Source organism: Cricetulus griseus, chromosome 2, assembly GCF_003668045.3.
Source record: "Cricetulus griseus strain 17A/GY chromosome 2, alternate assembly CriGri-PICRH-1.0, whole genome shotgun sequence".
Lineage (NCBI taxonomy): Eukaryota > Metazoa > Chordata > Mammalia > Rodentia > Cricetidae > Cricetulus > Cricetulus griseus.
In genome coordinates this window covers 38199167-38222514 of record NC_048595.1, presented here as the reverse complement: position 1 = coordinate 38222514, position 23348 = coordinate 38199167, and the positions used below count along the sequence as shown (strand labels likewise).

At 37.2% G+C, this 23348-nt stretch overlaps 1 protein-coding gene across 1 annotated transcript in view; it reads left to right on the top strand.

Annotated features, from left to right (window-relative positions):
• Spata6 (spermatogenesis associated 6) overlaps window positions 1-23348 on the top strand; it is a 79470-nt gene that overhangs the window by 45077 nt on the left and 11045 nt on the right. Inside the window, exons 10-12 of the mRNA XM_035438665.1 lie at window positions 4878-5062; window positions 7967-8066; window positions 22541-22632. Coding sequence (XP_035294556.1) covers window positions 4878-5062; window positions 7967-8066; window positions 22541-22632 — 377 coding nt within the window. The remainder of the gene's footprint in view (window positions 1-4877; window positions 5063-7966; window positions 8067-22540; window positions 22633-23348) is intronic.

The window sequence follows — 23348 nt, the reverse complement described above, 5'->3', positions numbered from 1 at the left end:
CATACATACATGAATACACAGGTGATCTAGCGTCATGTCCAATATCCTGCATGGAATAAGAGGCTTCCTTAGTTATTCTAAAGGCAGACTTTCTTCTTTTTTAAATTGATTTTTTAATTCATTTTATATTCCAACCACAGTTCCCCTCCCTCACCTTTTTCAGCTCCCCCCACCCCTTCCTACTCCATTCCCTAGCCACTCCTCTGAAAGGTAAGGCTTCCCATGGGGAATCAACAAAGCCTGGAATATCAGGTTGAGACAAGAGCAAGCCCCTTCCCACTGCATCAAGGCTGAGCAAGGCATCCTGTTCATTTCCCTTAAATACCGTTCCACAGTTGATAATTATATATTTTCATCTTTGTTTATAGTCATCTTCTTTTACTAATCAATAAGTATCAGGCTATTGAGTGTTTTATTGATTTTGTTTCTTAATTGTTATTACCTAGTATATTTATATATAATATATGCATTATATATATTATACAAATTTATTTTTCCATTTTAACCTTTGTACCATTTGTGTTTTATTTCTTTTTTTCTGACTGTGTGTGTTTTAATTTCCTGAGGACATCACTTTCTCCTCACCACCACTCCGTTTATAAGATGTAATTGATAAAATTTATATATTTTCAGTATGGAACTTGATTATATTACAGTATACATGTACATATACATACACATACATATGCACACATGACTAGATCCACTTAACATCTGTTATCTCACCTACCTTCTTGATGACAACATTTAAGATCTTTGTACTTTTCATACTTTAAGTACATACGTTTAACACATTTCCTCCTTCTCTACTTGAAACTCCATCCTCTTTGACCAAAGGATTCCCCACCAATGCCCTTGACAGTCTCCACTCCACACATAACTTCTATGAGTTTTGTTTTTCAGATTCTATAGCTAAAGTGAAGTTAGAGTCTTTTGTCTTTCTTTGTCTGGCTTACTTAGATTAATGACTTCTAGAATAATGAATTTTGTTGCCAATAGCAGGATTTCCTTACTTTTTAAGATCACATAGTATTCCATTATATTTGTTATATTTTCAAAAGTTTCATCTGTTTATGGATACAAATTGATTGTGTAGGAGCTCATTACTTCTTAAGTGCCTTTGCTAAATGCATATAAAAGCCAGTGCAGCCCATGTTCCCTCCCAGCTGTTTCCTTAGGGATGTAAGCTTGGGAGGTATGTGGTCTATTTTCCAACCAATCACAGGCAAGGGTTTTATTAATTTTTGCTGCTGTTTTATGTGAATCTTAACTTTTCTATCCCCAAATATCTGTTCCCTTGCTGCATGCTCCCAAGGAATACATAACTGAATATTTAGCTTTATGTTAAGGCCAGTATATTAAAATTTCAACTTCCCGAATTGCTCAGGGTAATGCTATTTGTTATACAAATAAGGCTCTAACTTCAGAAGCTAAATATAGTAGAGATTTAATTTTTAATCATTTAACTAATAGAAGGTGTTTCCAAATTATTGCTTTGTTCTAGGCCATAACCCATTTTGGTTCTTTCTTATTCTGTGTCTGTATTTTGTTGTCAATAACTGGTCACAGTTCCTCCCCTGATGCAAAGACTGTTTCTTTGCAACATCTTCATTGGAGGGGGGCACAATGAGTTGTGATGGATGTCAAGTCCTTTCTGTGGCATTCTAGATCTGACAAAGAGTTGTGGCAGATGTCAAGTGGCTTCTGTGGCATTCTAGATATGAACTTCTCTCTCCCTTTTGACAAGGATTTTGTGACTGAAACTATCATGATAAAAATAAAAATGTAATGAATCTAGAAATCATCTCCACTCATGGTAATGTGGATATTTACAGAATTCATACTTATTTTGGCTGTAATAAATATTAGGGATGAGAAACATAGTTCTTTAATATTCTCACCAACTTTCTGTTAGTATGAACTTTTTTAGACTTTATTTTATCTAATAAGAATGGATTACCGGCGTGTGCAGCATTTGCATGTTTTGTGCTCACGAAGGTCAGAAGAACATCAGATTCCATGGAACTCGAGTTAAGGGTGGTTGTAAACCAACATGTGGGTGCTGGGAATCAAACCTTGGTCCTCTGCAAGAACAAGTGCTATAAACCCCTGAACCACATCTCCAGCCCCCAGCTTTGATTATTATAGCAGGTACCATATAAAGAAACATGACAGTTTTACAGACATCAGTTTAAAGTTTATTGGTCCCATTGCCTTGGCAAGGTGGCATATCATGGTGGAAGCACATGGCAGAGAAAAACTACTTCCATCAGGATGCAGGGTACGTGAGCGAGGCACACTGGCTTCTACCATTTTCTAAAGACCTCTGAGTAGGCCCCACCCTTAATGGCTTTACCGTCTCCTGACTGAGCCTTTCTGAGGATTAAGTTTTTATCACATGGGCTTCTGCACAGCATCTAAGAATCAGATTATAGCAGCTATGAGCTAAAGGGTTTGACATGATGAAGAAGAATTTGAAAAGCACCCTGATGACCTTATGTCATTAAAAATGAGAAGATAATTGAAGGTTATTAATGTTCAGTAAATAGCCTATAACATAAAAGCCTTATTACCTATAAAATGTTTAATTCTAGCTTGGAAGGAGGATGTAGCAAACTGAAACGAACCCATGAAAGTCTGTAAGTGTTGGCTGATTATAATGGGAACTGATCCAGATTATTGGTTGTTTCAAATTTAGGACTTGAATATGTGATGCTAATAAGTCATAGGTGAGCTCCATAGGAGGCAGTTTGCCTGTGAAGAAAGCAAGCAGGGAAACAACAACCAAATCCAAGACACCAGCCAACAACAAACATCTGAGAAGTAATTTAGTAACTCTAATTGCTATTGCAATGAGAACAGCGAACAGCCAACACTCTCATTCTCTGGGTCTAGCTCAAAGATGAGTTTAGTAATTTACACTTGTTCGTGTACATGAAACTGTCTCCTATAGACTCAGAAAAATACCAGTGAGATACTTTGTAGAGCCATTAGCAATGCACTGCCGACTTTTAAGTCTCATCAACACATTAAAATATTACTAAAAGGTTCTTCAGTCCTAGAAAACTGTGAACCTAGCTTTGGACTTAGTTTAACAAACCCACTTCAACAGATACTTCTTCATGGCAACTGAGGAGAACGCTGAGAAGGGAGTCTGAGGGATTCAGAGGATCCTAGAGGAAGGTGCTATTTCTGCACTAAGGCTTTTGTCTGTGTCTAAAATCTTTGGATCTATAGACTTTAGTTAGTATTGGGGTTGACAAGTACTAATTCACCAGATGTCTCCCCCGACAGCTGTATGCTCTGAGGATCTTAAGGAAATCTTTTTGGGACACAATACAGAAAGGAGAGTGCCACCTTGACAGTAGTGTCTCTGGAAGCAAAAGGTTAAGAGTTGATATTTATAGGATTTGGAGTCATGAACATTTTAATGACAAGCTTTCAGTGAAGAATAGAATTGATGAAGTTTGTATATAATTTTTTTAGGGTTAATAAACACAGGCTAGAGGCTTACCAGTCATAATAGGTGAGTAGTGAAGGAAGTGATTCATCTGTTCTGAGAAGAGCATTGCTTTTCCAGACAAAGAGAAAAACCAGTATCATTTTGAGGAGGGCACTCAATTGATGATTGAGCCTTTTTTTTTGTCCAGGTAGATTGTTATGGGAAGGTCCTGAGATAAGTACTGAAAAGATTCATTGGTTTGCTGCCTTGTTTTCCTGACTTAAGGAAGTCAGAAGGTCATATGGAATAGAGATATACTTAGTTCTTCACATATTTAAGCCATATGGATGCAGGTGTTCTAGGTTCTCCTGTTTCACTAAGTTATGTTTTCCCCTTAATGTGTTGCACATTGTTAGATCTATAGCGAACTCAACATGACAAACTCCAGTTGCATCTATTTTTCAACTGTTATAATTTTGTATCTTTATACCTGATAAAAACTCTATTGTGTATATGCACCCCATGTTCTTTATTCATTCACTTGTCCATTAAGGGACACAGCTGACTCCCTAACATGGCCATTTTGTTTTCAGGCCTTTATTACTGTGTTCTCCTTACTGGGAGGTCCCTGCTGACCACTTCTTCTAAAACAATTCCTTTTCATCTGCTTGCACTCCACCCACCAGCATTTCTGATCCCCTTTCTTGCTTTACTTCCTCTGGTGGAACTTAGTACTCCTTGGAAAGCCTCATATTTTATTTATGTATCTTGTACCATGTTTATGTCTTAAAGTTATTTATCTTTAATAGAATTCTGCTTGAGTACAATTCCACAATTGTACAAATTTGTTAATTTGTCTATCTTGATTTATGTATCTGGCTGTTCCCAGAAGCAATGAAAGAAGGCTGTAGTGAGAATTTGAATTGTACCTGCTTGACCCTCATAGCAAAATTAAGCAATCAGTGGTTTATTCATATGTGTTTTTTATTTTATATCCACAAGTCTAGATACTTGTCCCACCCCTACTCAAAAATATGCTGAGTTAGTAAAATTGTATTATGTTGTGACTATCTAGACATGACCTAAATAAGAACAGCAGCAATAGATATGCTCAGAATAGGGGATATAATTGTATCCAGTGAAGAGCATATCAATTAATTTTCCATGCCAATCAATGGTCAACAGAATGAGCAGTGTTTTTATGTAGTTAGGGATGTACATATAACAAAAATTAATGAAAATGAGACCATAAATTTGAAAAGAGATCAAGGCAAGAGCTGTATAGCAACATTTGGAGGGAGGAACAGGATGGAAGAATGATAAAATTACAACTTAAAAAATAAATAATTGAAAACAAAAATATATTGTACACATTTTATACCATATGTATGTATGTGCATTATATGTGTATATACACATATATATTTAAAAACAGGTTATCAGGACACCACATGGGAGAGAATTTGAGGATCCCTTCGACAGGTGTGAAGAATGTCTGAGCCCAAGGACATGCAACAAGCCCCAGCATTCTGCAAGGACCTTACTCGTCCACTCAGCACCCACAGCAGTGCCAAAGCATTGTCCAAGCCCTGTGCTAAATAGAGCCTCTCTCAGGGAAAGGTAAGTGTAGTTTCTTTTTCTCCTCATCTTTTCTTTTTTGAACAGAAAGATCATGAGTTCAAGGCCAGCCTGGGCTATACTTTACATCTTTTGAATATTTGGCATTAGAAACAGAAAACAGCATATTCATATGAAGTAATTGTTTATAAAATTAAATTTTGATTTTGAGGCTTAAAGTGATTGTTTGGAATAGATTATATATCGTGTCAATATTTGTTCCTAGCATAGTTCACTTGAAGTGAGTTTGTTAGCCAGATCTGGACTCTATTCCTAATTAGTTAATGTAATTCTTAAAGTGAAAATCTGAATTGTGATAGGTTGTTTTAGTAGACTCATAGTAGTTTATATTATTGATTTCCGTAAGTATAGAAATAGCCCAGGCTAAATTTTCCAATTCGTCTCAGTGGTGAAGCATGCATTGTTGTGTGGCATCTGGCTTCTCATTTACCTCCTGCCAGCAACCCAAGAGAATCTAAACACAGAAGAGTCAAGCTCTCCCTCTAGCAATGCTTGCATCCTGTGTCTGAAGGGTTGTTATATGTGGGCATGAGAAAAAAAAACCCACCATTTTTATATGAAACTGTTCTTTTCCCATTTAAAAAATCTAGGTTATTTAACAAACTTTTACAGAAAATTGAAACTTGGAAGATATATTTTAACACCTCGACTCTCACATTCCTTGACTACAGATGGCATAAAAAAGTAGCCACTGAATTCTTAAAGATTAAGTTCATTCACCAGATATAATTACAGTGATTTAATTAGCTGCAGAGACTATATCAATAGTCCATCTGAAAACAGTTATCTTGAACAAGATTATTGCTGCAGCATTTAAGCATTTTATCTGTTTCCTCATTAGCTTTGTAAGCGTTTGTACTGGGGGAGGGGAGGAGGGAGGGAGAAGATGTGAGCATGGATTTGATGCTGGCTTCTTGATAGTGAGATACAGAACATCTTTAATTTAATTGTTTTTTTTTTTTTGAGAATTTCAGGCATACCTACTACATTTACGTCATTCCCTCTCCTCCCTCCCTACAGCTCCTCCCATGTCTCTCCCACTCCTTAAATTCATGACCTTTCCTATAATCATTATTGTTACACACACATGTGGATGAATATATACCAAATGCATTTAGTGTTTCTCATATATACATGTGTTTAGTGCTTGGGATTATGTCACCTATAGGTGTCTCTTCCTTGGAGAAATCTGACTCTCCTTCCCCTTAGTGGCCACTGATTTCCTATAACTCTTCACCTAGGGCTTGAGCCTTGGAAAATTTCCCCCATCCATGCTGACACGTTTCCCAGTGCTGTCATTAAATGAATGACAATTTCAGGTTTGGTGTTTTTAGGTCACTAGCAATATATTTGGTGTTGATACAATCTATTGTAGTCATGAAACAGTTGCAAATGAAACTGATACAACTGTGTATTGGATATCCCAGTCCAAATTGGAATTTTTGTCTAAAAGTTGTATGTCAGAGGCATAGCTTCACCCACTAAAAAATTACCTCCAGAAATTGCCATGCCATAAAATGGTTTCAATTTTGTTTGTCAGTATTTCAGAAGCACATTTTTCTCTTAAGTATAAATATTATTATGACTCCATATTTGCTTTACACTTTACAATGTTAATAAAATCAGACTTAGATATTAGCATACCTAATTAAAAGGGAATTGGTACCCTTTTAAATCATGCTTAAGTTTTTTCTTTTGTAAACCATATTAAAGATTGTGAGGCAAGCATTCCTTATGCCATAGCACAGACTAGTGGATCTGCTCTTGGGAGGCCCTGGAGTTGCACAGTTGGATCTTAGATTTCCACAATGGGCTTCATGTACTGAAATAATTGTTCTGCCAATCCACTTCCATAGGTGCAGCAAATTTTCCTTTTATCTATGTGAGAGATTGTTTGAGATTATCTACTAAATTGATTGTCTATTAGGATTATGTCCTTTAAAGTACATTACTTAAGCCATTCACCTATTTAATAATCTGTACCAAGTATAATAATGCAATATTCTAATTTGTAAGAACAAGCTGAGAAAAAAAAGGGGACAAAATTTAAGTAATGTATTAACTTACTTCCTATTTCTTTATAGGGGAATTATCAATAACACTTCAAATATATGCATTATAATTAAGGGTATCAGGAAATTTTCATAATGACCTGAATAAAATAAAATAGCTTAATTATATGAATGTCAATTTTGAGTTAAGGAAGATCAGAAAGAAAAGAAATAGATGTTTCATTTCTTCTCTGACATTTTAAATTCCAATACAGTCTCAAATTAAAGCCATAGTTTCTCAATATATATATATATATATATATATATATATATATATTTCATTCTTTTATAAATATGATTCTCATAGTTGATAGAGAGGTGATATCACCTTTGTTGAGATGGGGCCATTTTATTTCTGTTCTGAAAGAGTGTAAATGGAAATGTGAATAGATTCTAAGTAGTAGTTTCATATCTTACACATGTTTTTTTATTTCATAAATTTGGTGGGTTGTAGCTTCCTGTTTCTTCCTTATAGTGTCAGAGCACATTAAATTATTAGAGAATAAGTGCTAATTTTAAAGCATTGTACGTGGAATTATTGTTTTGATGTGAAAAGCTACATCTTTACTTGAGATAAGTGCTAAAGAGTGGTGTGTTGAAATCATTAAAGTGATCAGATATATAGGTATTGTTTCCCAAATACATGTCAAAATTGATTATTAAGACTGTTTTTAGACATTGTAGAAAATTGATAGGGTAGCTGAAAATAAGTGTCATAATAATCTTTCTCCTCGTTGTTGGCCAAAGGAAAAAATTCTAGAAAATTTTAAGCTTATAAAGTTTGGGGAAATTTTTCTTCCCTCTCTTTAAAAGTTCTCTTTTTTTGTGCCCACAGATTCCACTCTGACTGGTGTTCACCATCAAACTGTGATGAGATCCATGACCGGGTAAAAGATGTCTTGAAATCACATCAGGCTCATGCAAGACACATATGTGTTAGTTTCTAGGATTTTCTTTATTAAAGACTTTCTAATAGGCTTCCCAAACTGGCCAAGGCGCTTACAGATTATGATTCTTAGTTATGGGGAATGAAATACATTCTCTGAAGGAATTTCTGGGGTTCCTACAGGTCACGTAACTAACCTCCTGCTTGCCCAGAATCATACAAAATGATTTTTAATTATTATTTTACATATTTATTAGATTTATTTATTTAGTGTGTGTGTATACATGTGCTGGGACACATGTGGAGATCAGAGAACAACTTTGGTGGAGTCACATGGTCAATTCTCTCCTTGCACCATGCGTTCTGATTTTGCCTGGATCAGAATCAGGTCATCAGGTCTGGAAACAAGTGCCTTTTATGGCTGAACCATCTTGGAGTCCTAGGGTTTTTTTTTTTATGTTGTTGTTTTCATGTTTCATTTACTAAACTAGATATTTAACATTGATCATCTGAACTATCAGCATTCTTGGTCATAATTATCTTACAAAAAGTGACCGAACAATTTCTCCATTAATAGTCTCAAGGTTTTCATAATGTGGAAAGCCTTATTTTGTGATTCAGTGAGGAGATCCCATTTGGTGCAGGTACATTTGATTCTGTAGGTAGATTAGGGAGGGGGAAGGTGTGGGGTACCTCTTCTAAATCAGGGGTTGAGCTGATTGACATGCCAATAAATATACAAAAGAAAGAAGAGCAGGTCAGGTTTAGCTTCATTTTAGGAAGTTAGCAGTACACAAGGTTTTCCAAGGTAAAGTAAACAAATGCGTTTATATTTGTGGTAACTTGGAGTCATAACTGTATACTATTTTTGTATTAGGCTTTTAAATTTCATTCATTAATTCTCATAGTTTGTATTTTTCAAGTCATATGAGTTTTCTTTTACAAAAATAAAAATCGAGCTAATTTTAGTGAAGATTATAATTTTGTTTAGATTAATTTAAATTTATATTTTTTCTTTTTACTACTTCAGTTATTCAATTTAAAAAACGATTCTGTTATTAATTTGTCTATTACTCTAACATGCATACAGAACAAATTATTTCTTTGATGACTTTTCTAATAGTATTGATATAAAAACATTGAACTTTTTGTATGTTTATTACCATTACGTTATTTCTATATCTCTAATAATTTAATATATCCTGAGATGTAAAAACATCTAAAATGTATGTATTTCTACATTTCTAAAACACAAGAAGTTATTGTTATTCATAAAGTAACAGTTTTGTGCGTTAGGTTTGTATTTGTCCTATTCCTCCTCATATATGAGCAGTGAGAAATGGAGACTTTAAATTGGAAACCATAGTATTTGCAGTAGTATCAAATCAAAGTGTGTAGGTTTAATCCTACCAGAATGTATGCCAGTTGTGTGTGGTGGGAACACAGATGAAAGAAGAGTAGAAAAAGGAGCAATGGGCCACACTGACAGACAGACAGAGTGGAGGATTACATTACATTACATTCTATGATGTCACAGTTTAACTTCTTTTTGGTGCTGAGAATGAAGACCAGAGTCTTGTGCATATTAGGCAGATACTCTGCCAGGGGGGCTATGTTCCCAGACCATTTCATGTTATCTTTTCATTTTTTATATGTAAGAGCATTTTACCTGAATATATGCATTTATGCCATGTATGTGCCTGGTGCCCACAGAGAGCAGAAAAGGGCACTGAATGCCCTGGAACTGGAGTTCCCAGTGGTTGTCAGCCACTGTTTGGGTGCTAGAAACTGAACTAAGCCCTCTGTGAGAGGAACAAGTGCTTTTAGCTGTTGAGCCATTTCCCCAGCTAATTTTTTATATTGTCTTAATCGAAACCCCAGTACACTTTAAAAAAACAAATATTGACAAGCAGATTATAAAAGACACATTGAAAGACAAAGGAACTTCTAAAACCAAAACAAGGACCAATGAAATGGCTCAGCAAGTAAGGTGCTTGCTGGTAAAACTGACAACCTGAGTTCAATCCCTGGGAACTCACATAGTTGAAGGGGACAACCTACCTGAGTGTTGCTGTTTGTCTTCCACACATATGCTATGGCACACGTGTACATGAGCACACATGTACACACATATGCATAGGCATACATGCATGCAACAAATAATATAATGAAAAGAAATTTAAATTAGTTTTAAGTTATATTTTTTATTTTAATTAGAAAGAAAATTATTTACCATGTAAATCCCAGGTCCCTTTCCCTCCCCTCCTCCCCTGCCCCCCCAACTAACATCCTACCTGTCCCATACCCTTTCTGCTCCCCAGGGAGAGTGAAACCTTCCATAGGAGGTCTTTCAAAGTCTGTCTTATTCTTTGGGATAGGGCCTAGGCCAGGGAGCATCCCTTATGTATACAGTGAAATGTGATCATATCTACCTCTTATTTTCCCCTCTGATTCCTCCCATATATCTCCTTCCAAAAATAACCCTTAAAGTCCACTTTTATATGTACTCTGCACTGGAGAATGGGAAACCTAATAGTGGTCACATCTTCAAAGAATAACAATTCTCTCTTCCCCAACAACTATCTACTGCCAATAGAAATCTGTTCTGAAAAGAACAAAGGTGAAAGACTCCCTATTTAGCCTTAGCAATTTTCTGTGTCGAAGACAGTGTAGCATTCACTAACACCACAGAAATATCAAATGAGTAGAACAGAGATGCCACAGATTGACCTACAGAAATGTTATTACTGATATGTGAAAAAGGGGCAAAGCCAATTCAACAGAGGCCCAGGAAGCTCTTGTCCCTGTTCCCCAGTGTTGAGATTGTAAGAGTACCACCACTCCTGGTGTTGCTTACATTGGTGCTGGGGTTGAACTTGGGTCCTCTGGCTATCAAGGCAGGCTGTTATCCCACCCAACACTTTGTAATTTTGCCTTGTGAACAAATGGTTCTGTATGAAAATAAAATAACCCAGCAGCAACAAAAAAAGTAAATTCCCTTGCCCCATAATTCATAACAGATCAAGAGACCTTATGTATTACAATACCTTCAAAGGAAAGCATAGAGAATATATGGACAATTTGAATTTGACAGGGTTTTTTTTTTGACATGACACAACCCATAACAGACAAAACAAAATTAAATTGGACCTCATAAAGTTTATAAATGTCTGCTTCATGAAAGGCACTGGTAGAAGAATGGAAAGCCTTAGTCTGGGTGAAAATATTTTTAACAGGGCCTGGATTTGATCCCCAGACCCATGTGGGGTGGAGAGGAAGAGTAGGGACTAGCCAAAGTACATATCACAAGGGATCATTATGTTCTCTTTGGTGTCAGGTGATGTGAAGGGTTCTCTGCTATGTTGTCACCTTAGTCTAATTTGAGAAAATGTATCTGTACTAAAAGACTTTTTAAAACATGCAAGCACTGGGTTGGAGCAATGGCTAGTCTCACAACCCAAAATATAAACTACTTGAGCAGTATCCTTACAAATTACCAAGTAATTGACCATAGATAAGAAGAGACTAAGGGGACATGATGACTAAATGCTATGTAAGAACAGAAGGGCATTGTTGAGAAGACTGAAAAATCCAAATATGGCTGACAGCTAACGTAATGGTGCTATGCTGTTGAGAGCATCTTAGTTTTGCTGAGTGTACCCTGGCTATGTCAGATGCTCACATTGAGAGACCCTCAATGAAAGGGGGCACTTCTGGATGGTTCTGTGTCTTCTTTGCAACTTTTCTGTAAATTTAAATTGTATTCCAAATGTTAAAAGGTCAAATGTTATTGAGAGTTTCATTTCCGCCCCCCTCAGTTTTAACAGGAGTTGGTGTGATTCCAGGCTTCCTTCCTCTCATAGGAAGGAAATTCTTTTGCTTGCTCAGCATGGAGCTCACTTCCTTCTACTTCGGCAGGATTTCTACTTTAGTGCATCCCTCACTCTACAGTTTCCAGCGTTCATAATGGAGGGGTCAGTGAGCTTAGTGTTGCACCTATGGAGTCTCACTGGAGCTTGCTTCTTAGGTCTTTAATTTTGTCTGTCTCCCAGAGGGGATTACCAAACCCCTGTGACTTCTCTGTCCTCCAGCAGTGGAGCTGTTGAACAAAGCAGGGTCTTGGCATTTGTTCTGTGCTCAAAAGCCACAGATGCTCTCAGGAGAAAGCCAGCTGTGGACCATTAGCTCACCTCTTTGGGGTTATGTCCTCTGGAGACTCTTGTCACCACAATTACAGTTGTTTGAGCAGCTTTCTGGTGCTTTTAAATAGCAGACGAGTTAATGTAGTCAGTCTACTCCATCCTATTCAGAAGTAGGAGACTCACTACACTTTTTAAAATTAGTTTGTCCCGGGCTTGGCTTACTGGGGTGTAAAATAATGCTGCTCACGTTGGCTTATACTAGGCACTAATTTCAATACAGTCCAGAAGCAAACAGAGCACAAACTTATAATTAGCCAACATTTCCTGCCTGCATTCATTCATACAGCATCCCCTCCCAGAGTATCTGTGTGCTCTGCACAGCACTGTACAAAGCTCAGAGGCTCTTCTCACGAAATCAAATTTTCTCCCCGTAAGGAGCACACAGTGTTTTAATAAACCACTGAATGAATATGAAACAGTAAAAAAGAACAGTGTGCTACAGCATGCAATTAAGTATATGAATAAAAAGCACAAACATGGATTATTGTTCTCCCAGAGAAAAACTGAAATTGACATATAGGAATAGTAATGTTTGTTAGAGGCTAGGCCCCTGTGCCCATATTACTCTATTTTTTCCTTTCAATAATCTTGAAAATTAAGTATTAGGACATATGCAGTATTTCAAAGACAAGGAAGCTGACTCTCAGGAAGGTTAAGTGACATGTAATGGTTATACAACCACTCTAGATGCTTTTAACCAGGACTTGAATTCAGACGGCATTCTTGATCTTAACCACTGCATTCTATGGTGATAAATACTAAGTATAGCCATATACACATAAGCCCAGAGATGTGGCCAGGATTAAGCATGTAAAAATATATTCCCTTTAGAGTCATAGGTGTATGTATACATGCTCAAAAATAAGTCAGTGTGAATACAGCAGACATGGCTGCTACCTACTTGTATCAGCATGTTTCCCCTTTTTTGGTAAGGAGTGGAAAGTTGGTTTAGGGCAACAATTAAGAGTTTTGAATGAGACCTCCCAAAATAGAGTGATGGAGGAATCAATCAGAAAGGATGAGTGATTTGCCAGTAAATATTGTAGTTTAGGTTTGATAGTTTGAACCTGAAAGATACAGTTTGTTGGATTTTATTGAATTCCCACTTTTTGCCAGGCACTAAAATAAGTGATATCTTATGCTAGTTTTGGAACCAGACTTTTGTCAAAGATGTTTCAACAATTTCTCCATAGCTGTTACAGGTTTTTGTGTATGTAGTATATGTAGCATGTTTAGAAGGACAGCCATGTAATAGGTATTTAGTAAATCTTGTTCTTTAAAATCATGCACCTACTAACTGGTCTGAGGCTTCCAGTGCTACATAAACTCAGACCTTCTGGTGCCCAAGCAGTGTGAAGCAATGGATGACCCTCAAATGGACCAAACCCTGTCATTGCTTCTGCATCCTCACATTTGGCACCTGTGTCCCCTCCTCTCCATACCCAAGGGAAGCCTGAAATAGATTCTAACAGAGATAAACCCAGGGCTGGAGAGTTGAACTCAATGTCAAAGAGTGCTTGTTGCTCTTTGAAGATGGCCCAAGTTCAGTTCGCAGCACCCACATTGTGGTTTATAACCATTCATAACTCCTGTTCTGGGAGATCCAACACCTTCCTTTGACCTCCCAGGGTAACAGGCACCAAGTATATACATAGTGTACATACATACATACATGTAGGCAAAACATATACTTATCATAAAATAAATCTCAAAAGCATTTGAGAGAGAGGGGGAGAGAGCACCAAGGTAAAGGGTAAAACACCAGAAGATCTACAACATTGTCTGCTAAACCTGAGCCTTCAAAGTGGATCTAAAGCCTGAAAAGGCCCCTGCAAAGAAGGAATGTAAGATTCCTGAAGGGAGAAAAGGAAAAATTCCCACAGGAGACAGAGATGCCAAAACAGAGCAGGCACAGACAGCTGGGGCACCACAGATGCCAAGGGAAGGGTACAGATTTCATAGCTAAACTCACGCACAGTGCAAATTGAAATAACTTTTGTCAAGTTTTACAAAGATGCAGAATTTGGATTTTTAAAGCTCTTTTAGCACTCAGAACATTTCATTGCTTTGGGAGGATGGCATATGTGTCACTAAGAATGTCTCTTTGAGCCTGCCCAATGTGGGGGAAGATACCTTTCCCAGGTTGTTTTTAAAGACTCCCAGAAGGGATTCCATAGTGACACATGTGTGGCAACTAGTTAAATCTTTGTCATGTAAGAAGACCCAAATTCATTTTCATTCTCTCCTCCTCTTCCACCATCTGCATAGACTTAAGTCTCTTAAAACCATGGCACAGGCCAGGTGGTAGTGGTGCACGCCTTTCATTCCAGCACTTGGGAGGCAGAGGCAGGCGGATCTCTGAGTTAAAGACCAGCCTGGTCTACAAGAGCTAGTTCCAGGAAAGCCTCAAAAGCCACAGAGAAACCCTGTTTCAAAAAACCCAAACAAACAAACAAAAACCATGGCACTGTTGGGACTGACTCCCCCAAAGCACTCTGGACTCTGCAGTGGCACCATGCATGGTATTCCTCAGAAAAGCAGTGCTTCCTATTTTAAAAGACTTTCACTTCCTGAAAGTCAGGTTCTGCTTCTGAAAAGATGTTAAACAATGTGCCAAATGTGAAATCTTAGCTCTTTCTCTAAACTTCCCCTGTTCACAGTATCCCACGAAGACTTAATTGGATCCAATAGCACCTTTCTGACTTTGGTGGTCACTATAAGAAGGGACAGTGAATGTTCTTGTACATGGTTAATGACTGACTGCTCTTGTCCTTAAATACCATGATTGTTCACTAAAAATACATTTAATGATTCTGGAAAATAGTTTGGCTTGGGAAAAGAGATCACTTGTCTGTGGTGTATAGAAGAGTTTCAGGCTTGACGGCAGGTACCATTTCTTACTGAGCCATCCCATTGCTCTCCTTCATTACATTTCCAAGATATATTAATTAGATTTACAAAGCTATTCCAGTTTTCTATTTTCAGTGGTACCAGATTTTAACAGAAAAAATCCTTTCTTTCATTCTCTAGTTATTACAGCCTTAGGTCAAGGGTTTGTCCCTTTAAGATGATGGTCACTAGCTGTCCAGATCCCACCGTGTGAAAACAATGCATCCATAAGTTTTCTAAAGGCTCACATACAGCTCTCTGGGTTAGAGACTTAAGAAACACTACTGTAATGTAGTTTTTTTACAGCTGCTTACCCAGTACCTGGCTCCTCTATTCTCCTTGTTATGTAGGCTACTCTAGGCTAAATCACATGATATAGAACATCATCCCTTGAGAAGATATAAAAGTCAGATATTTTCTTTTGTGGGTGGATTTCACTGAAGGCTATTCTCTGAGACAACTGTCATTCTGCCCATAGCATCTTTCTTTTACTTCAAATTATTCCTCTCAATGAAGCTATTTTCCATTTTTTATGTTTATACATGTTTTGCCTGGTACTCTTGGATGCCAGAAGTGGTTATTTGGTCCACTGGAACTAGAGACAGAAGCCACCATTTGGGTTCTGGGAATAAAACCCAAGTCCTCTCTGGAAGATCATCAAGTATTCTTTAACTGCCATGTCTCTCCTTCCTTTTACGAGCTCATCATGTTGTCTCTGAAATAATGTCCTGTCTCTTTTAATGCTCTCCCACATCAATGACTAGTCAAAGTATCCATGGTGGTCCTCTCTCCTAATACAGCTTACTCCTGGAAGGTCCTTTTGTGTGAGATATCTCCCACAGCCCATGCTGTCTTCTCTCATCCTCCTAACAGACCAGATTTTGTCTTTTAACACCTCCAATAATAAGATTTCCTTCTCTCTGTTTGACTTGTTGATTTGAATTAGTTTGATGAGATATTATCTTTCAGCTACTGACAGTATTGATTCTCAAATGAGCTCCACTTTGGCCAAGGTGGAAATTCTTCAGGATGTCTCCCATGTCATTTATCATTGACTTACCAAGCTCATCTGGGGTATTTTCTTACCCATTTCTCAAGGGCACAAATGATGTTTGGAATCATGGTATAGCACCCAAGTCCTCACTGATTTTGTTAGTAAAATATTCTCAGGACAAAATATCAAGATGAAATTGTTGAAAATAGCTCATTTTATTTTAGGTGAATTCCACATTTTCTCATCCTCCATGTCCCATGATTTTGATAACCTATATATTTTTGGAGTATGCTCCATAAGATACTAAATACTCTCCTTTATAATCCTTATTTAGAGTGCTAAATGTAAATATTTGGTGTTCACAATTGATTTTCATTTTGGTCTCTTTTCCAGTCACTTCATTTGCCTAAAGATATACAGACAAAGTCATTGGGTCAATGTCTGTGATTTCTCATATATTTATCTATAGCCTTTATGCCACTGATTTGGCTATGTATAAAGTTCTTTGGTTGCTTTTAAAACACAATTACCTACTCAGAGAATTTCTATTAAATCTGCCGAAAATAGTTTTGACTTTTTAAATTTTTTTTTAATCCCAGGTATTCAGTGTGTGTGTCTAACTTTGAAGATTACTAATCATACTCCCATACATTGCGGATTCTATTTTAAATTTTGTTGATCATATTAATAATTCTTTAGTATTTGTTATGTTTCCTGGCCTTTGACTTCTTTTTCAGGAACTTCTGTTACATATATATTGGGTCTAATTTGCACATATGTTGCTTAGTTTTGCCAGTTAAACACAAAATCTAGACTTATATGGGAAGGAGGAATCTAAGCTGAGGCATTGCCTCCATCAGATTGGCCTGGACATGTCTGTGAGGGCATTTTCTTGGGTCTGTGAGTTCCTGCCTTGGATTCCTTCAATGATGGACTATCACCTGTACACCAAATAGACTCTTTCCTCCCCCAAGTGGTTTTATGTCAGTGTTTTATGGGAGCAAAAGAGAGGCAAACTGGGACACAAATGGGTACCAGGGAATGAAATTTTTCTATGAAGGATATAATCATGTGGTACTTCTGCCTTGGTCTTTTTTGTGGCAAGAAGGTAGAGTATTTGGAGGAGTTGGGCTCTGAAAGCAATTGAGTGGTCTAAACTTAATGAGCTGTTGTGGTAACTTGGAAGACAATGCTGAGAGAAATGGAGGCCTGGTTTTCGATCTTTCAGGAGGGAATATGTTGGGCTGTTCGTGTGATATTTTTGACTAAGAATATGAGGAAGTAAAAATCTTTGTTTTAATGGGACAAGTGATGCTAGTTAGCTGGAGTTAAAATATAATCAGCTGTGATTTTAATAAGAGACTAGCATCACTCATGTGAAATCATCTAGGAAGTTTTTCTTCAAAGTCAGCACACTGAATCTGTGGTCCAGAGGGGATCAAGGCTGCGTATCAGGCTGACAGCTGAACTTAAGAGTTTCCTACCTGCTACATGAAGGCATGGAGGGTCCTGAAGAGAAGCTGAGGCTTGTATCACTGGCAGGTTCAGTGTCCCTGCTAGTGCCCAGAAGGCCATTAGTGAAGATGCTGCCTTGTTTACAGTCAGACTCCAGGATAGGATGGATGTTGTCTTTTTGTTTTGTGTCTTTTCCTTTCTAGCTAGCTCATGATCTCTCTTTATGAAATTATTTTTTTCCTTAACATTTTGGACCTCATGCATGCTAGGTAAGCAGTCTACCACTTACATTTTTTTTTTTACCAATACTTTCCTGAATTTTTAGAAACAAAGTAAAATTCAGTATAATTTGTAAAGTGTATACTCAGAGAATGCTTTTTTTAAATAATTTTTTCTCCCAAAATGTACAGCATAGTTTCTGGAATCTCTTGGCTTTCTTTCTCTTCCCATTTGCATAGAATTTTTCTTTTTTTTTTCTTTCCTTTTATTTCTCTGTTTACTTTGGATTCTGTTCCCAGGTGTTATTTTACTGTGTGGTTTATGGAGAAAGACAACTTTGATTGGTAGTTTTGAGAGTTAATAGATCCCAGGTGGCTCTAGCTCCTGTGGAATTTCCTGTAAACTATTTGTGTTCACTACTAGAGGAGTTGAAAAATCTGCTTTCAGTGGCTATCCTTAAGCAGATGCACTGAGCTTCTGAGACTTTTGAAGTTATCAGGTGGATGCCCCTTGGTGTTCTCCTGCAAGCTCCTTCACAGGTGGTACACCAGTCTCCTTTGTTAATTAGATGCCACACTAACAGACTGTCTTGTCACTTCATTTCATTGAACATGTTTTAATTTGCAATGCTTTTTGATTCTGAACTCCTAAGATTTTCTTACCCATGTTTTAAAAGATGTGAGGCTAGGTATTGAGCCAGTTGAGCATGCTCACTCAGGACTTATTAGTTGTCCTAGTCCACTGTCTCTTCAAGTATGCCTTAGAATTCCTTCAGTTTTACTATTTGTAGAACTATACTTTTAGATCTTTTGATTCTGCCTCAGAAGTATCTTAAAATCATATTTCTAAAGTTTTAATATTTTCTTATAATTTTCTATATATAAGTGTTTTGTCTACATGTCTGTCTGTGTACTATTGTGTGCTGGTGCCTTCTGAGGCCAGAATAGGATATCAGACCCCCAGGAACTGGAGTTTCAGGTAATTGTGAGCCACTATGTGGGTCCTGAGAACTAAGCCTGGGTCCTCTGGAAGATCAGCCAGTGCTCTTAACTGCTGAGGCATCTCCCCAGTCCTAGATTCTTTGTATTTATCATTCTGCTTGCTTTTATTATGGCTATTTATTTTGGAACTTTATTAATTTTGATTATTACTAATTCTAATGTGTTGATACTCCTACCTCTCAAGTTGCTTATTTCAGTGACTATATTTTTAGTTCTAAAATCTTTCATTCGTCTTCATGGACGCATGTCTGAAATTCTTTAAATGTATATCCAGTTGTCCAACTTTCCATCAATTTTCTTGATCATATTGTACCAATCACAAATAATGCCTTAAAGTTCTCGTCTCCTAAAATTTGATATTTATAATGTGTTTGTATTTGGATCTTGTCTTTTTTTTCTTTCTTTTTCTTAGTGGTGATGGTGTCCTAGTTCTAGGAGCACTGATTATTTTTAGACTAAATTTTGTATATGCTTAGTGCTTTTGGTTTTCTACATGAAGAAGGGGTTTTGTTTTCCTCTCCCAGGCAGGTAGCATTAACGGCTAATAATTCTGATCCAAAAGGGAGATACATGACTTCAGGCTACATCGAGTTTTGATAAATCCCAGTTTATCTTTACTCAGAGTCCTGATCAACCCAGTTCATCTCTGACTTATGGCATTAGCCCCCACTTCAAATACAACTTTTAGGCCTTTGCCAATAGACAGAGGCATTTCCCCCTTATTTGTCAGATGTAGTGAATTGACATTTGGCCATTTGAGAGAAATATGCACCCAGTGGATACTTGACTTCAGAGAACAGAAGACTTAGTTCTTTACATTTCCACACTAGGAAGTTATTTACATTACATTGTTTCAGTCAATGTGAAAGCGGGCCACAGACAGTATATCACCTGGTAATGTCATAACTATTTTAGTATAATTGTACACACTAAACTAACGGTGCATTTCTAAAGATCATACTAAGTGACACAAGACTATATTTGAGTCCCCTCTGTCTCTGTTTATTGTGACACCTTATGCATGGCTAGGTTAGTGTTTTTCATCTTCTTTATTAGGCAGCTGCTCTGCCTGAGGCCATTCTGGCTACTCTCAGAAGTCAGGTATCTCAGGGCGCATGCTCCTTGCAAATAGTTGTCAGTTCGCCATCCTTTTCAGGGCTTCAGTGTTCATCTGCTTCCTATCCATCTTTCTGGTGAATGTTTCCTTTAGGTACTATGGTTATAGGGCATGTTGTCTTTGATAGTCAGACAATTTGGGGTTAGCTTATTTGTCACCGGCCTGCCCAGCTTCAGAAGTCAGCAAATACATTCACATTCTTTTTTGTGTGTTTGAGGACTTTCTAGGCTTCAATTTTAATTCTTTGTGCTTGTGGAATTCATAAAACATTCTGCTTATTTTCCCCATATGTAGCAACTAGTCTTTGTTTCCATGGCCAGGGCTGGATTTTTATCCTGGCTAATCAGTGTTTGTAGTTTATAAACAGTTTCAGTGGGGACACTGAATTGTTGACAGTACTTAGAGGGATTTGTTTCTTTTAGCTGTAGTGCCATTTGACCTAGGGGATGATCTCCATCTCTAAACACTGTTAGACTGTAGGATACCACACTCTGCATTCCAGATGTTTTGGTTAAGATTTATTCTCTGATGTCCCAGGAAGCTTTGTGAGTCAGGCTATGCCACGATTTGGAAACTGGTTGGATTTATAAGGCATTAAAGAATTTAAATTTTATCTTCGGCTCTTGTACAATCCTGAAAAGTTTTGTGGTTTCTTTGTGCCCAGCACTGCCCTTTCTTCAAATGTTACCTGTGGTCCTCAGCCTCTAGCCCATGCCCAAATCTTCAAATGCTTAATGAAAAATAGAGGTGTACGCTGTAAGTCCACTTTCAAAAGGGTTGTCTCTTTGATAGCTGAACATCGTAGTCATTAGGTTTGCTCCCAATATCCTAAAAAGTTCTTATTTTTCAGCTTTCCTAGCTTGCAACAGAAATAGCTGTTTGTTATGAATTACCCCATCCAACCCGAAAGCAATTTCTGTATGTTTTTATGAGGATTTTTTTCTGTCTTTTTGTGTTTGCTTTTTATTGCTTCCACATATTATCCCTAACTTTATTGGCTCAAATTGATCATCTTACATTTCTGTAGATTAGAGGTCTGACAAAGGACCATACCTGGCTAAATTCTAAGAAACTCTTCTATGCCTGTGTCCCTTCCACATCTCAGTCATAGGCACTCTATCTGTAAATGCTCTTTCTGAGCGCTCTTTGTATTCAGATCCAGCTGGCTGTAGTGTATATACATGAGATAATTATTCCTATCTGTAGTCTGAAAAACATGTGGTAATGCAGTCTGTTTTGTTTCTTGGGTAAGAATTCCTGTCAAGCCATCCTTGATCCATTGGGTAATCTTAAATGTGAGTGGTGCTAGCAATGTGTTCTTACTCTACTTAGGACAATCCTTCCAGTAATTTCTACATTTGTCAATCTTTCTCACCTGGTTTTATGCCAGCCAAGAAAAAGACACAATGGAAAGTTTGGAAATAAATGATTAAATATTTATCATTTCAGTACTACCTAAAAGAAAACCATTTTAATAGTTGACAAAAATGTTAAAGAAAAAAGTGCCAATAGAAATATATGGAATTATTCATAATAGTATTGACAACTAAAATTGTATGTGCATTTTCCAAAATGTTTTAACTTGATTATGATTCACTGGCATCTTGACAACAAATGTGTCCTTTGCAGTTTCTTGCCAATCAGCAAATTAAAAAAGTATATTTTCTTCACAATCTGTGTAGATGTGTTTTCTTACCTGAAGAGGATGGGCCCTTCTTCTGTCAATGCTATTCCTATGTGTTTTCATTACCTACACTCTTTTCTTGTGTTTGTGTTGACTAAGGAGTGAGTGGTGATGGCTAAGTTTAGAACAATACTTAATACGAAAATATAGAAACACATGTCAGCTTCTGGAGACAATGCAACTTGTAAAACTAGCTCAGATGACCTTGTTTCCAATGCCCATTTGAGTATCTAGTAGAAATTAAGGATGGGAACTTTGGCTACATATGTTTATACCAATTTACTCACATTCAGTTTTTTTCCTTTTGTGGTTTATTATTTTGGCTTATCATTATTGGTAAATCATCTACTTTGTAAGTCATGGGTGCATGCCTGCATCTGTGTAATTTTCTCAAGCATTAGTACTAATGTCTCAGAAGGCAAGAATAATCTTTTTGGAGCTCATATAAAGATATACATGGCTTTGTTAATTTACATACTTGATACATCTACTACCATTTATTCCTTGTTCATAAAATATTTACTGAATGCCTAGTCTTTACTAATACTAACCAAATTATAATAAAAATAATGTGCTCTTTTGAAAACATATATACGAGCAATATATAGATTGAGCAGGTTATATTTAGGAATATATGCATATACATATATGCATGAAGCAATAATTAATGAAAAAGAGGGCATGATTTTGAAAGAGAGCAAGGTACAGTATGTGGGAAGACTTGTAGGGGGAAAGGGAAATGATATATTATAATCCTGAAATAAGAGAAATAACTTTGAAAATGTTATTGAGAGATAACATTTTCTCAGCAGTTTGTTATGTCCTCAGATGTCTAAGCCCTGGACTCTTGATTGATTCAGTCTCTTAGAGTGAGAATGGAAAGGCAGGTTTCTGACAGAATCAGAGTCACGACATTGGAAGCAATGAAAAAATGGATTAATGGAAATACTTTATTTTTTCAGGATGAGAGAGACCCAGAAAAAGATGAGGAGCTGGAACTGAAAAGAGGCCTGTTATTCAGAGACTCTGCCTACGACAGTGACCCTGAGTATAGGTATGGACTTGCTTCTGTGCGCAGAGATCTTTCTCATAGCTAGCATAAAAATGACCACCCATTTCTCTCTTTGTCTAGATGCTAATCTTATTTTTACCCTGCTAGTTATAGGTATGTGTGTCTGTATCTGGTTATGTGTTTTGAGACTGCAGATGCCTATGGAGCTTGGAGACACGAGATCAGTGGCTGTGAGCCACCCAGTGTTGGTGCTGGGAACTGAACTTGGGTCCTAGGCAAAAGCAGTAGGCACTCTTAACTACTGAGTAATTTCCCCAGCCCAGTTACATTATTTTGTTACTGAAGTTTTTTGATTAAACACACACACACACACACACACACACACACACACACACACACACACCCCTAATCGATAAGGGGATGACTCAGTAAAAGTGCTAGTGGAACAAGCATGAGGGGTGTTTTAGAAGCAACTTTGCACTTGTGTTTGTTATCCCAGCACTGTGGAAGCAGAGATAAAGGATCCCTGGGGCTTATTGACCACAGAATGTTGCTGAATTGGTGAACTTCAGATTCAGTAGGAGACCCTATCTCTAAAATTTAGTTGTAAAATAATTGAGAAAGACACCAGACATTGACTTCTGCCTCTATACACACACGCTCATCCATTTACACACACACACACACACACACACACACACACACACACACACACACACACAGCCAAACTCAAAAATGATGCATTTCCTCCTTTTTTT